The 16,590-nt window shown below is 32.4% G+C and overlaps 1 protein-coding gene across 1 annotated transcript; it reads right to left on the bottom strand.

Moving 5' to 3' along the window:
- Nucleotides 1-1,875: 1,875 nt before the first annotated feature.
- LOC125051988 lies at nt 1,876-14,962 on the bottom strand (the record flags this gene model as incomplete). Its single annotated transcript, XM_047652632.1, has 5 exons — nt 1,876-2,045; nt 2,500-2,647; nt 2,841-2,918; nt 2,998-3,163; nt 14,859-14,962. Coding segments are annotated over 5 exons (666 nt in total), but the record flags the coding sequence as incomplete, so codon positions are not given.
- Nucleotides 14,963-16,590: the final 1,628 nt, after the last annotated feature.

Genomic DNA, 16,590 nt, shown 5'->3' with positions numbered 1-16,590 from the left:
TCTTTCAAACTTCACAATATTTCAGAGACGTAAACTTCTACCTGCATTAAGTGATTAGTTCCATTTGTGAATATCACAGTTCCAGTATTATTCGAAGTTGAAGTTTGGTTAATTATTTGTAGTCAATACTTTCGTCTGAGAAGATTTAAATTAATGAGTATTATTTTTAAACGTACAATGTCACCTATGTTAGGAATCTATTCGTAATGCAAGCTTCACCTCAGATTTTTGCATTTGTTGTAAGTTATGTTTTTGTTGATGATGGTCATGGTTCGTAGTTATATAACTGTATACCTAGTTAACTAGTCAACGGTCAGGACAGTTTTATAATTTTAAGTTTAAGAGAAGTAACTGTATATTGACATATATTCAACAAGAAATTTAGTTTTTATCCACCAAAAAAAAAACAAAAACAAAAAATATCTACTTATTAACAATTATTCTTATTTTTAACTTTTAATTTAATTTTATTTACTATACACCCTTACACACGATTTTCATTACTTACACTACTTACTTTTAAGATTATTATTTTCTACTTAGTATATTTTTTTTTTTGCGACTGAGGCGCAAACTAGCTGCTGTGGTCTCTGGCAGAATGACCAGCGCTGTGGAACATTCTGCCCCACAGCATAATGCTGAGCAGGGCCAATTACAAGCAGCACACACACATTGCACACTTAAAGCGAACCGAATGGGAAAAGGGAATTTTTTATTTTTATTGTTTTTGATATGTCTTATTTTATTTTTTCTTTGAGTATTGTTATTTTGTGTGTTTATGTCTGTGTGTTTTCGTATATAATAAATGTTATGTCTATTGGGTTAAGTAAATGCGTTGTAATCCAGTAAAATGACTTTATTTTCTTTAAACAAAATGAACACAATAATTGACATGTTTGACAGATTTGATGAACATCGGTGTAACAATCTTGAGGTTGCAACCCTCTTTTATTTATTGTTCTTATCCGCGTAAAAACAAAAGGATTTCAAATTTATCTTTTATTTATTTCGTAGGTAGACAATATGCATTAACGAAAAGTTTTTTGAACTTCTAGCGAATTCTAGAACACAGGAAACCAATAGCGTATAATATGCACGGCCATTTTAAGTACACATAATAAAACTATGAATATCCAGGAAGTAACGCTGAAATAAGATACTCGGATAAATGACAAAAGCGTGTAAGTATGATCGTAAAGTGTTAAGTGATGGCAGAATTACGAGTTGTTTACCAGTTTCTGTCATTATTCCGCTCCATTCAATCGAAACTTCGCCTTATCTGCGATTTGAATGCCCTCAACTTGCCAAGATTTTATCGTAAATGCAATATTGATAGTACTTACTCATCTTTATTTTAAAGAACTTTTCCATGCAGAATGCATTTATTTTTAAAAGTTGAGCTTCAGTTCGCTGTTTATTTATACTATAATCATAATAGAGTAGAGAGCAGTGTTGGCCAAGTTTCTTCAGCGTGCGACTCTCAACCCTGATATCGTATGTGCGATCCCCGTGCACCAATGGACTTAATTTGCGCATTTAACATTCGCTCGAACGGTGAAGGAAACGTCGCGAGGAAACCGGCTTGCCTTAGATGTAACACGACGGCACGATGAAACAGATTTTGAAATCTGACGCCCAGAGTTACAAAAGTTGTAGCGCCACTGATTTGTTATTTTTATTTAAAATTACAATATAGTATACGCAATGAAAACGATACTTTAGCCTATCACTAAGTTATGAATGGGCACATTAATATAAAATTCCATTGGAGGATAGCAAAGGCCCAAGTGCATTACCAAAGAATGATCAATCGCATGCTTTACCAGTACGCTAACACTTCAGCAAACAAAAGCACTAATTCGAAATGCATATAATTTAATACAAATCTGTAAAATTAATAATGACAATTATTGCAGAGTAACAAATATTTAAAATGTCCAACGGCAATGCTATATTTATAGGAATACATCTCCATAGTTTGCTCTTTAGTGATCTTATTTCGGAGTATTGGAGAAAAATTTGAGCATCTTCTTTAGTCTTCGGATCTGAAGTTTAAGAAAAATATAATGGGATAGGATGTTTCAGTATAAAATTCTCAAGACTCACTAAGTTTTGCAATTTGACTAAAACAGTGCGGCTTTAACCATTCTAATTTATAAGATTTAATGCTTTTAATAAATAGATAAAACCGAGTTGACTTAGTAGCTACAGCGTGCGAGTCTCGTCCCTGAGGTCGTAGGTTTGATCCCCGGCTGTACATTATTAGACTATCTTTCTACGTGGCCATTTAAAAATGCTCTTACGGTGTCTGAGGCCCAAACCTAAATGATTGTAGCGCCAGTGCGTTTTTTTAAATAATAGTCATGTTTCTGAGTATATACTATATGGGATCTTATAAATCTTTTACCATGCTATCGGTGGTAGTACTCACTAAATAACATGAACAAAATGTTGAGAGGTTATTATAAATAAAATACAAAGAGTAAAATTACCACTTACCACTACTATCAATTATTAGGTGCATCAAATGTAATCTGATTTTCTCAATCTCAACTTGAAACAATTCGATTACGACGGATGGAGACATAAGCAAAAACGAAACATGAATTATATGCATAACAGTGAACCCCAAAGCTGTTATTGGTTCCTAAAAGTATTCATTTTGTTTAGAACAGAAATACAACTAATAACCTCATTCTTATCAATATAACGTATTCAAAAATAAATAAAGGAGTTTCAACTTGTTTTCCTATAATGTACCTAAAAATCTTTTTATGACTTGAAAGTTGACTTTTGTATATTGCTTATATGCTCTGTGACTATAATGAAAAAGTACTTACATGATTTTCAATAACTAAGAGAATATGATAGATATCGACCACAAGCTTTGGAATACCACAGATTATACTCACAAACATCTAAAAATAAAACAATTTATTTAATTAATTACACACAAAAATAGAATATTTACAAATACTTTCACACTATCTTACTAACCTGCGCATGCATCTCTGGTTGGATAAGGTCCACCATATTCCCAATTTGTCTGTAGATAAAAAGACAAAACTTTAATTTGTCCTCCTTTACCGTCTTCATTTTTACTGCGTATAAATAATAGTTTTCCTCAGGATCCTCTTCCAATCTGCGCCGTAGCAGTTTAATCCTAAATCGGATAGTATTTAAAATTGTGAATCTCCAAACTCTATTCAAATCTAGAGCTAATGACGAGAAAAAATTCAACGTAAATGGAAAGAAAGAATAAAAACAGTTCCTTGAAACGCAACTTAAAGTCGTGTATATGATTCTAATAATCCACAATGTTACTGCAATGAAGAAAAATCTGAATTTGATAATCTTGTAATGGCGCTTATTGATTCTGAGATAACCATCTAAGCACTTGAGGTCGTAGATAAATTTCAGGATTTTGCTATTATAGATCATAGAAACGAGGACACTGAAATCGTATTCGAGGAGAGACATGAACTGGGATGGGTGGATGAAGTTACAACAGTTCATTATAGAATATGAGACGATGATTATTAAACTGAGGCTGTAAAACTGAGCGATCACTTTTCTTAACAAAGTGGGAGTAAATGTTTTAAAATTGTATCCACAGATGAACATAATAATAATAACTGGTCGAAACAAATTCAGCATGTTTTTGTATGAGGTTGTTTCAAACTTCATTCTGCTTTGAATATTCAATGAATTTGTGGTTTGACACAATTATAGAATTAATTGGAAATGCTGCCTTTACGAACGTCAAAGTGATTTTGGGATTGTTTGTCGATACAACTCGGTGAAACTTGCATTATCTAATTCATTGACGACGGTGTATTTGATATATCATAATGTCAATTTGTTTATATATAGCTTTTTTATAAATGAGTCTTCTTGAAATATAGAAACCATATTTATTATAATAACAAGAACATATTGAACTGACTGATTGATTTAATTTATTTATAAAACTTAAGTTTATAAATAATGTTGAGCACCTTTTCGCAACGTGAAACCAAACTAAATATACCAAATAAATAATGTATCTTATAAGAATAGGAATGTATAAGAATATAATGAACTATGAAAAAGCATGTCTCACAACATTGCTGTGCCTAGTCAAGGTCCTTATTCATTATTGTTATAAATTATGTATGTTTTAAGGAATGCAATAAAGATTTGAGTTTGAGTTTGAACAGAATTATTATTAACACATAATATTCACTTTTCTATATATGGATTTACTTATATAATAAGTACACTTTTAACGTGATCGAAATTATGTATTATTAGAATAATATTAAGCTAAATGTAATAATCATAAAAGCATTAAATACAGTGTACTTAATGAGAGCACACCACCTTTACAAATTCATATTGAGCTGACATGAACTAACCGAACAATCACAAAGACCTTTCAGAATTTACACAATACCAAAGGTTTCTATATAAACAGATATAAAATACTTTCAGATATAAATTTGTAAAGGCTATTGAACGTTTATTTTTATTTATGTTTAAATTTTAGTAGCTTTTATGAAGTGATGTAAGGCATGGGAGCTTAAATCTGAAAATAGTAAAGCGAACAAAAATCCATTCTTCGAATAATAAGAGATATTTTGTTTGTTTTTATAGAACCGGGGGCAAACGGGCAGGCTCATCTGATGTTAAGTGTTTTGTGTCATCAGTATAATAGTATTTCGTTTTAAAAGTATACTGGCCCATGCCCAAAGTTTGATAGAATTTTAAAGCAAACTTCAGGGTCCCTTTAATGAGATCGTTTTAGAATTAAACTAGATGATTTTAGTGCGTACATAGCCAATTTGCCTAAATTGCATAGAACCTGGAGTCTACTAGACAGTACTTTTGTGTTCTTTGGCAGGAGTTGCGTAAACGTAATTGCACCTTGCCTTTAAAAATTGTCTGAAGAGAAAAAGCTAAATAGAAACGACTATTAACATTAATATCATTGTAATTTATTATTACATTAATATATTATGATTAATTATAATAGGTAAAATCCAGGATAAACGGCGTGTTGTTAGAAGGATAAACTCATGGCTTCGTAACGTTAGGGATTGGATAAAAAACGTTTCATGAAAACCACCGCCAACCTCCAGTAATGGTGAGGCACCAAGAGAAAAAGAATATATTAAAAACTATATATATATATATATATTCAAATGAAAATCCTACTTAGCAGTCACCGACTTCAAATTGTATTCTAGGTTTAAATAAAATAAACCAAGTTACGATATAAACCTACATGTTTCGCATTATTAAACCGTTTATTGTCTATAAATCTATTAAGAATAAAAATAGTGTGTTACTTTCTTTCTAAGAGGATAATCAGGGAAGTAACGTTGACATAAACGAGGTAAATTGTTTAAGACTCGCCATTAGTCGGCTCAGTCGACAATTTGCTCGCTTTTACACTATTAAGCTGTTATTGCTACGTAAAATACGCAGGGCTGAGAAGTATAAAAACGTGGTGTTGGATGTGACGAACCAAGATTTATATTCATTTATTTGATTTTTAGTATTCCTACAGCTAATTATACAAAATACAGGATTACTATTTCTTCTCCACAATAAATGACAAACAAAACACATACCTGTCTAAATTATAAATAGTAATATGTAATCCAGTGTTCTTACCATTGACTTTATTATACATGAGGATTAACACCAACCATTCTACCAAAATATACCAGAACTTTTAATTTCTATATTATTTTTATATAACAAATAATTATATGGAAATCGGTATTTTTAACTGTTATAATAACATAAAATACTGCTATAATTGAACTATGTATGCTACAGTAGGGTGTAACAATAGGGTGGCAGGGCTGGCAAAATGCCAAAGGCCCTCTTGGGTCGCGGGCCCAAGAGATATTATGTTCTATGGATGAATGTGAAGTCTCCAATATGCATTGGGCTGGCGTGGGGACTACAGACCATTCCCTCTCACCTAAGAGAGGAGGCCTATGGCCATTAGTGGGACATATACAACGTGTAATTGAGTACGCGGAAAACCTCGAAGTTTAATAACATTAAACTGAGTACAATGTGACGATTTTTACTGATAGGGCCCCATCAATAGAATTTGCCACGGGCCCCAGATGGTATAGTTACGCCACTGGTCAGTGAGTCGATATATACTATAATTACAGTATTCTGATCAACATCTTAGCAGTATGGCTAGTGTTAGTGGAATAGAATAGAAGTCATTATTTTTTTTTAATTTGCAGATATAAATGAATATCCAATACGCACACATTTTATTAATCCATGTATATAGCCCCTCTCCTCAATTGTCGTTAAGTTGAATGATTGAGAACTTACGCTTTCGACTTCATTGCTTTCAATTTGTCTTTTGTACAGGATGCTACATCTACTTTTTGCTAAAATACACTACAAACACTGTGTACTATACATTAATATTTCCATAAAATTTATGTTTGGAGGAATCAATTTTTTTTTAATACAATTTTTAAGTTTTTGATTTAGACTTATGACAGATTTTGATAAAACATTAGTTAATAAGGATTTGAGGGGACGTCTAATTAATGTGCATATTAATAAAATATTCCAACAGCCTTGTGGCCATAACATTGCAAACACATGTACAAAGTTTTTTCACAAATATCATGTTAACTCAAAGAGCGTGGGGATAAAGGATTCACAAACCAAAAAATACTCATCCTGTATTGAAAAGAAAATCGCAGGCCTTGTTCAATGGAGTGAGCAACAATACGACTCGTAAATAATAATGGTCGGTATTTTTCTTTATTTACAAATACAACCGTTTACTAGAAATCTACACGTAAAACTTGTTGTCTATTAAATAATTGTTGGTTGTTTTTATTAAATTTATATTAGATTTGCGTTTTGGTACAATAATTTTGTTGCTAAACGAGGTTTGGTATTAGATAAAAAATGTCTTGAAGAATTTCTTATGCGACTTGGAAGCCCATATTTTAGTATAACAATAACTAACCTTAAAATATAATAACTAAAATATATTATTAAAAGGAGTACCTTTAGGCAAGGTTCCGAAGATACTGGCAGCGTTCCCCCTTTGAATAGCTAGACCAATCTTTGTCTGAGGTAGCTGCCAGCTCTTCGGTTTCCTGTGATGTCGACTAACATTTTTGCTATTTCTTTAAAAACGCCTTATAGCACTAGGACCCCACGGACCAAGGGTCTCGACACCGAATAGGACAAAATCATATTCGGAGCCTAGACCCCTGTATTTACATGCTTTAGCTTTTTAATATACGTATATCAGGTTTTTTAAATTACCCGCAGTATAACTCACGTAAAAATTAATTTAACTTTATACTTCACATGCAAGAACTCTTTAGTCATGTAATTCTAAACAATGCGAGCAACTTTTAACTCTGCAAAGACAAACCACGATCAAAGGGATTACACCGCACGGGGGAATTAGCGATTTCTTTTCGTTTTTTGTTTATGATCGAGCTTTGTGAAGTTTCCTCCACTTCCGGCCGTTTTGCAGTCAATGACCGGTAAGGCATCGTTGTAAAGGGTTGCAATGTATAAACGGTAGATGTGGTATATTTCCGATTAATTATTTCGAAACATTTACTCTCTTAGATTAGCCTGTTATACGGCTGAATGTTTTATCTATCTTTAGTATTTGAGAAAAAAGATTATGACCACGCAATTGCGAGCCTTCTTGCAGTGAGCGGTATCACATAGCTAGGCACCGTGCCCGTTTGTCCCCTGTTCTATAAAAAAAATGTTGTAAATTGATTAGCAATATAAAGCAAAATGCTAGCCCAGATATAAGTATTATAAAAAAAAATTGACTAATCTGTATGTACTACATATATCGCCACAGATTTTTTTTTTATATGTAGTAAAAAAAAATCAGTGGCGCTACAACCTCTTTAGATCTGGCCCTCAGATTTCTGAATCGGTTTAATGATCATATTTTTTCATATTTTTTAAGATCAGCCTCCTGTGCCTGACATACGCCGTCGACTTTTTGGCTCTAAAGCGGGCCATAGACGGACCGCATGTTGCAGTCAAGACCGACTGCAATATGCGGTTTGCTCAGGAACTGCTCGAGCGGTCCGTGTATTGCGGATATGAATTTAGTATGGAAACTGCAGATCGCCGTGCGGCGACCGCATATTGCAGTCGGTCTTGACTGTAACATGCGGTCCGTCTATGGCCCGCTTTAGACATGGCGGTTTCCTCACAATGTTTTCCGTCACCGTTCGAGCGAATATTAAATGCGCACATAGAAAGAAAGTCCATTGGTGCATAGCCGGGGTCGAACCTACGACCTCAGGGACGAGAGTCGCACGCTGAAGCCACTAGGCCAACACTGCTCTTACTGTATATGTATCTGTACTATAATAATCACTCACAGCTATAATTATTTAAGCAACAGGGCACTGAAGTGTTACTAGTTAAGTAAACATGAAGCTATGAAAAAACGAATACATGTTATTTTATAATTTTTTTTAATATGCAGTTTTATTTCAACATCACATCCATATTTCATAATCTATGTGTGATCCAGTACTTCTATGAAGTAGAAAATTACTCCGACCAACTTCTTTGTTCGCTGACCACTCGGAATTTTTTACTATTAAATTCATTCGTGGTATGTATTACGGTGCAATTGCATCCACTTCGGTGAGCAACGGTATCTTTTTGCCCCTTTATTCCATAGTTTTTAGATTTTTGTGGATGACTCCTTTGAGTGGTTGTTCAAATGTACCGTCCATTGTCTGCTAATGGAGTTGTAATGATATTTAAGAATTGAAAAGTCAAGGATTTCGAGAGTTGAATTATGTCTGACAACGGTATAATTTGAGGGTTTAGTGAAGTATGAAGATTTGATATCTGGCTCTTTGTTGTTTATATCTTTTCTGGTTTAACTAGATGAATATAGTTCTGTATTAAGTAGCTATACATTTTAAGAACGACCTTGATATAAAGAACATAATATTATAACAAGTATTAACTATAGATGTTATAATATACTTAATAAATTAAACAATTGTTTCGCGTTTGTTTTTAATAGAGCCTAGTTTAACATTGAGAGCAGTGTTGGCCTAGTGGTTTAGCGTGCAACTCTCTTCCCTAAAGTAGTATGTTCGACCCTGGCTGTGCCTAAATGGACATTCCGTGTATATGCGCATTGAACACTCGGTCATACGGTGGAAGAAAACATCGTAACGAAACCGGCATATCATAGAAAAACGTCGGTGACGTGTGTCCTATCTACTTGCCTATTAGAAAAAGCAAATGATCTTGAAACAGAAATCTGAGACTTAAAAGGTTAGGTTAGGTTAGCGGCACTAGTTTTTTTGGTATTTATAGTCTACTAGCTGGCCTGGCGAACATCGTACCGCCTAACAGTCGATTCTTTATTTGTTTAAAATACTTATTCTGCTATTCGGGACACCGGTCTAGCTAGTAAGATAAAAAGAAGAAAATTGATAAGACAACAAATACATTATGTCAAAAAATAAAAATTTACCTTCCCGGAACCCCTCCACTAACACTTGAACTTTATGCTATGATATTAAAGTTCAAATTGACTCTTAAGTATTATTACGAATATTTTGTATGGGAATATAGAAAAGTGTTATTTTAGACTTTTTCACTCAATTTTTTTCCGTAAGAACCATCCTCGTACTTCAAGGTATATTATAAAAAAAAATCAGACAAATCGGTCAAGCCGTTTTCATGTTATGTCGTGACAACGGAAAACGGGTTTCATTTTTATATATATAGATTATGAGCTTACATATAAATTATATTTTGAACAACGTAATTGTCAGAATAACCAAAGGTATTTCTGCTATAATCTCTTGACCAAATGCCGCGTTGCCATGGTTGCACAATTAGACGGACAAAAGTCGAAATAATGACCACTATTATACCTCTTACCTTTTGTAACAGAAGCCGGGGCAGTCAAGTATCTATTGTATTTATTTCATACAATACTACTAGTTAGTAGGGATTTGTGCTCATACCAATTTATCTCTTAGTATAAAAGTATTAGTGAGAAAAAATATTTTTCTCTGAAGTTATTTCTCACTAAATTTAACTATACTATATGTCTAATTTATGTAAAATATTTGTGTAGTGTATATGTTACTGTAAAAGTTACAACTACGGTTAATCTTAACATTTAAGTGTAAGTCTTAGGATTTACCGTCATGAGTTGGTAAATGTAAGTATTTCTGAAAATACGACGATTGTTTCGAGCTTTTACCATTTGAATTCAGTATATGCTAGGTTTTACCACTGTCAGCTGGTAGATGTAGGTATGTTTTAGGAATAAAACAATGAGTAACAAAACAATAGACTTAATTATTTACTTTAATGTACTATTAGACAAAACAGGTAAGTACATATTATTATAAAGGTATCACATGATACTAATAAGTACAAACTAATACCAACTTATTTAAATTATTTTAAAAAACACTTAACGTATATCTCTGAATATCTCAATCTCTATCATATCTATCTAACTGAATCAGTAGTTCTCTATTTGGATTTTAACAACGAAATACAAACATAATGCTTACATAAGCTAGTCTAACTTAATAATTATTTTTGTTTTTCGACATTTACCGTGCCATTAATGTAAATCCTAAGATTTACCAGCGGAATGGTGGTAAGAGTTCCAATCGAAAATCTTTTGGGACATTTACCTTTAGGAATTGGTACATCTTAGGTTTTACTGGAATATCTTAGGATTTACTGCAGTTCGAGCTTTTACAGTAACATATACACAAATTTGGACGTTTCTTAAATTATTTCTGCACACATCCGCTAGATGGCTAAAACTTATAATGGTGGTATAATTAATATGTATTATGTATTTTGTATTATTTATAATTTTTTGTTAAATCAAGATATCTAGGTCTTTAATAGGAACGCTCAGCCGTTTAACCACTTTTTTATTTTTTTGTCAAAATATATTAATTATATCAACTTCAAACAATTAAAAGTAGGTTACATGCTTTTGAATGAACAATGGATTTCGCAAATTGTAATTAAATTTATTTAAGGGAAGTTATAAACTAAAAATAAACCAAAATCTTAGATTTCAATGACGATTTATTGAAAAATGGGTAGATTTTCTTAGCGAGGGCATTGTGAGTGGAATCACACCATTATCAGTAAAGACCATCATTAAGTCTTATTCTAAGGTCGTGAAAAATGAATCTGTTAAGGGCACGATCCAACACCATTTCCTCTTCCTGTGTACCAGCATCTATCTTAGTCGGATGTGTCGACACCCTTTTAATACGTATCGTTAGAAAACCTATTAATTTGCTCTGACGGCTAAGTTCAATAGACTTCTTAAAGGAGCACACCAACAAAGGCAAATTACTTTATTATTTAAGGTCATTATATTATCCAATATAAGAGAGTACTTGAGACAAAAACTAAGTTATCACTTTTCGTGTAACTTTTCATCACTGGCGGATCACATTACACAGTGATTAGAAAGCACATTTTTTTAAAATTAATTAATAAAAATTGTCAACTTGTATTTTTTTATTAACATTAACATTCATAATATATAATAATTGTAAAACGGATATATATATATATCACATATAACGATGAAATGATGTTCACAAGCACATGAATCGTTCTCCCAGCATTTGTTACCTCAGCTAAATCTTCAAGGAAATTGTGATAAGAAGCCGTAATTAGCATCTGACAAGAGTCAGGGTAAATAATTATACTTTAATCTGGCAACATAAATCAGAACGATACTTAGCACCCGATTAGCATTGAACAAGAGGCGGTAAATCATTGCCCGCCCACTCAATGGTGTCGGGAACAAATGTTATGTATGTACAATGATAGATGATACTTAATTTTATCTTATTCTAAGGCCCGAAATTCGTTATTGAATTGTTTGGTGAAAGCTCATCAGGCCTTGGAACTTAACCTAATATCGCCTGTATTTATACGTTATAACTCATATTTTAATACCAAAACTCTTTACCGCAGTTGTTGGTTTAAATATAATAATTGTGATGAATTAACGGTTTCTAATACGGTAGGTTTTTATTGCCTTTTAAACTTTTCAATGTGAAACGTGACCAAAGATCTTGTTTGTACACTATCAAAAAAAAAATGGCTAAAAATACAATTGTATTAATTGAGTTTTATTCACAAATAATTCATTATTCTAGTAAGTAATCGTACTAAAAATCAATTAAAATAATTTAATTAATCTTATAAGACAATTAAATCATACTTGCTATTTAATTCGATAAATTAACAACTCAGGTCATCAAAGTTCCGCACGACCTTTTAAAGCTCAATGATTTCTTTGCATGTCTCAATAAGTCACCGTTTCATTAACTTTAACGTAACGAATTAACACGTTTATTAGCTGAGTTCTAAACATTTGACGCTTCCACCCCATTACCCCGGGACTATTTGCACGGTTGTACACAGCTTTACGAGCTTTGGAAAAATCTGATACAGACAGCGGAACTTACTAACAGAACTCGTAATAGTAACGCGGTATTAGCCACAAAAAAAAATATTTTTTAAAAGAGCTTTATCAATCAATGTGGTAAAAAGTTGTTGCCAGAAGTTACGCTATGTGATACCATATCAAAAAAACTGTCGCTCGCGAATTTGTTCGCCTGAAAAACATGGGTGTACGATATCCAGGATTTATCGTAATTACAGCCAATTTGCTATTTACTCACTTATAATATAGTAATGAAAGGAACTCAGTATTTAACTCTTGTTCCTTTAGAATCGGGGTGTCTAATAAAAAAATGTGTGTATGTGTCAGCTACGACGCACGATTGGAGTTTACTCCTTACGAACGATAAAATGTGGTAAAAAGTTGTTGCCAGAAGTTAAGCTATGTGATACCATATCAAAAAAAACTGTCGCTCGCGAATTTGTTCGCCTGAAAAACATGGGTGTACGATATCCAGGATTTATCGTAATTACAGCCAATTTGCTATTTACTCACTTATAATATAGTAATGAAAGGAACTCAGTATTTAACTCTTGTTCCTTTAGAATCGGGGTGTCTAATAAAAAAATGTGTGTATGTGTCAGCTACGACGCACGATTGGAGTTTACTCCTTACGAACGATAAAATGGCGATAATGTTCTGTGGCTGTCGACCATATTTTCATACTAAAGGTGGTAAGAATATATGTTTTTATAATATAAATGTTTGTAGTAGTAATAAAACGTACCTACATCATCTATGCCCAAATAGGATTTTCTTTCTGTGACCAAAGTTACCTTTATAGTAAGAGAAGAATAAGAATGAACAATCTTTTTAGTTTTAATTTCACTGACCATTACTATTGACAAAACTCTATGGCACGCTAGACAATCTACTTTTATTTTTTACACCTGTCAACACTGACAATGTTGTAACGTGGCTGTCAAAACGTGAATTCAAAATAGAAAAGTCTACATAACGCCTCAACTTTTCGTGTTACACATAACGCCTCAACTTTTCGTGTTACACTTGATTTTACTCCTCATAAAATTTCCGTACCGAGCCTTATAACTCAAATCGTTTCTTAAGGAGTAAACTCCAATATAATTGTAAGGTCTAATAAAATGTACTAACCGCGAAAACTCTCAACCTAGTTGTCTTAGTTTGGCGATTTAAGAAGACAAAGGACAGTAAAACGGTTGATTTCTCACAACATTGCCACGTATACTGCTCTCTGATGAATGTAGTGGATGTTAAGAGAAAATAACGAAGTATTTTTAAATAAATCATTTAAATCACTGCAGTTCCTTATGATTTTTTATTTTAAAGGAACTACTTACGAAATTAACTAATCGGTCGTATAGAACTTTTTCGTAAAAGAAGAACAGAAATGTGCAATCCTTGTATGTTTTTGTATCTTGTATCCTTCCCAGGCGTTAATCTCTACGGTAACTAATCTCATAAAATAACATTAATATTACGTTTTAATATTTTTTATTACACTCACATCAACAAGAATCTAATACTGCCATTTTTGTTATATTCGTGCTTTAGCGACTTCTAAGGTTAATTCATGAATTTGACGACTCATTGGTCTAGTGGTTAGTACCCCAGACTGCGAATCCATGGGTCCCGGGTTCGATCCCCGGCTGAGACGAACATCGATGTGATGAGCATTTGGTGTTGTGCTTAGGTCTTGGGTGCTAAATATGTATTTATATGTCTATCTATCTATAATATGTATGTATATCCGTTGCCTAGTACCCATAACACAAGCTTCACCAACTTAGCATGGGACTAGGTCAATTGGTGTGAAATGTCTAAAAAAAAATACAAATTTGGTGAAACAATAATCATTTCATGTGTAGACACAGAATGCTACTTGCCAGAAATGTCTTTCGTATTTACTGGTCAAATATAATACAGTAAGTTATGTGACTTTATAACGCTTTGTATCCCTACGCTTTAGCTCATAGTAATTATCTGACAGACTGCATAGCAATTGCATTGTGTACGTATTGAAATTCAATGCTAGAGGGGCTTTAACAGGATGTTTGGGGTACATTTTTATTTTAAAGTATAAATGTGTGTAAGTATACACATTTCTGTATTTATAAATAAAATTTATATACCTTCATACTGAAAATTAGATAAAATCTATATTCAGTTGCGTAATTTCAATATGTGTTTTACCGTATAAGTTGCGAACTCACAAGGGAGTTTTGACTCGTATCCCACTTGCTTCTATTGTTCTTTATCACTTGAATTTATGCAATTTATAATTATAAATAAGAGTTTAGTATACAATATATTGATAAGTAAAAAAATACTAATTATAGCTAGTAAATGTACTTACAGAAAGCAGTTGTTTAAATTGTAACAAGTGATTAAGACCGCCACTTTAGGTAATAAATTAACTAGTGCACACAATGCAGTTGGTAAATGCAAATCACTGATAATCCATTAGCTAGCAACAATACACTAATGACCTTAGTGAACTGTCTGATATAAGTAACGTTAATACTAATACATATAATTATTATATATACTTAATTAAACAAAAATAGGTAAACATTTTATACTAATTGAAAATTTAAAACGGATAGTGGGAAGTTTATAGAAAAGCTAATTTTAACCTCTATGTCTTATCGACAAAGTTAAATGTGAAAACTAAAGGTACAATATTTATTGTGTTCATAAACATTATCTAGAATAATATATAAACAAATATGTTGCACTGCCGTGCCGACGCATTACTCGATTCTTTAAATTTAAGATTATTCACCCAAATTAAAAAGAAACTCTAAATATGGTAGATTTACTCCAACTGATTTATGATACACAATTTTTTTAATTTTACACTAGAATCAAATCAAGCTTCTTCAATCAAAAAAAGCTTAATTGGCATTTTGTCGGCACATAATATTTGGTTGTCATAGAAGATTTTAAATTTTAACTAACTAATGAAGTACAGAACATCGATCAGTCAAATATTAAAAATAAGATTCGACGCCGAAACCGCATCATCAGCCAGACAACTATAAGCCTCCAATTTCGATCCAAAAATCTAGACTAAAAGGAAAATCTATTTTTTCCTCTAAAGGGATTATTGCCGGCACTTTCCTCTAGTCATCAAACCAATCATTCCCTGATGACGCCCTAACTGAATTAGGCTTCCATTACCTCCCTCTTTGTCCCCCTATTAATTAAAACTAGTGCTAGTGTTGATTGGATTCACTCGCTTTTTGACGATGATGACTTTGCAATATGGTAACTTGTTTGAGTTTCCAGTGTTTTTCATTAAGAACAATGTTGTTTATTCATATTACGATATTGTGTTTTTATGAATATGTATAAAAAAACAACTTTAGTTTTTATGCATATGTACAATAAAGATCAACGCTTTTTTGGTACCTTTTCTTTCAAAGTTTTGACTTGTAGTGTTATTTTTACGAATATTAAGAATTATTATTTAAGAAATGAGTCAGGATATTATTATGTTTTGTAATACTGAACCACCATATAAAATAACATATAAATATCTTATAATAATAATATGCGCTATATGTATATTTATCATACATAACTAATTGTACAAGAATTCTAATGAAATCCATTCATTATAAGGGCCGTAGTAACGTGGTGCGCCTTAATATCGTTATTAATTGAGAAACCTCTTCAGGTGCATGATCAAACTATCTCCACTAGCTGAAAATAAGTGAATTTTTCCCGGTGGAAAATCTAATTACAGTCCAACGTACGCAGCGCAAAACGGTTTTAATTAAGATAGTTTTATATCGGGGTGAGTTTTCTAAGTTGCATTTAATTCTAGGGAAAATTATCTAATTGCGGTCGTCGAACTTTGTTCCAAAAATAATTTAACACAATTTCATACTGTCTACGCCATAAGTTATATTAAAAAAATAACTACCTATCACTGAAAATAAATTGTTTAACTTAGAACACGAAATAAAGTCATCATACTTAGTAAATAAATTGGACGTATACAACCGATATTTACACTTACTGCTAAAGAAATACGGTTCACAATAGGTTAATAATCATATTCAGTTTAGAAAATTGTAGGT

Source organism: Pieris napi, chromosome 8 (assembly GCF_905475465.1).
Source record: "Pieris napi chromosome 8, ilPieNapi1.2, whole genome shotgun sequence".
Lineage (NCBI taxonomy): Eukaryota > Metazoa > Arthropoda > Insecta > Lepidoptera > Pieridae > Pieris > Pieris napi.
Note: the sequence above shows the minus strand (reverse complement) of the source record. Positions and strands in the feature narration are given on the sequence as shown.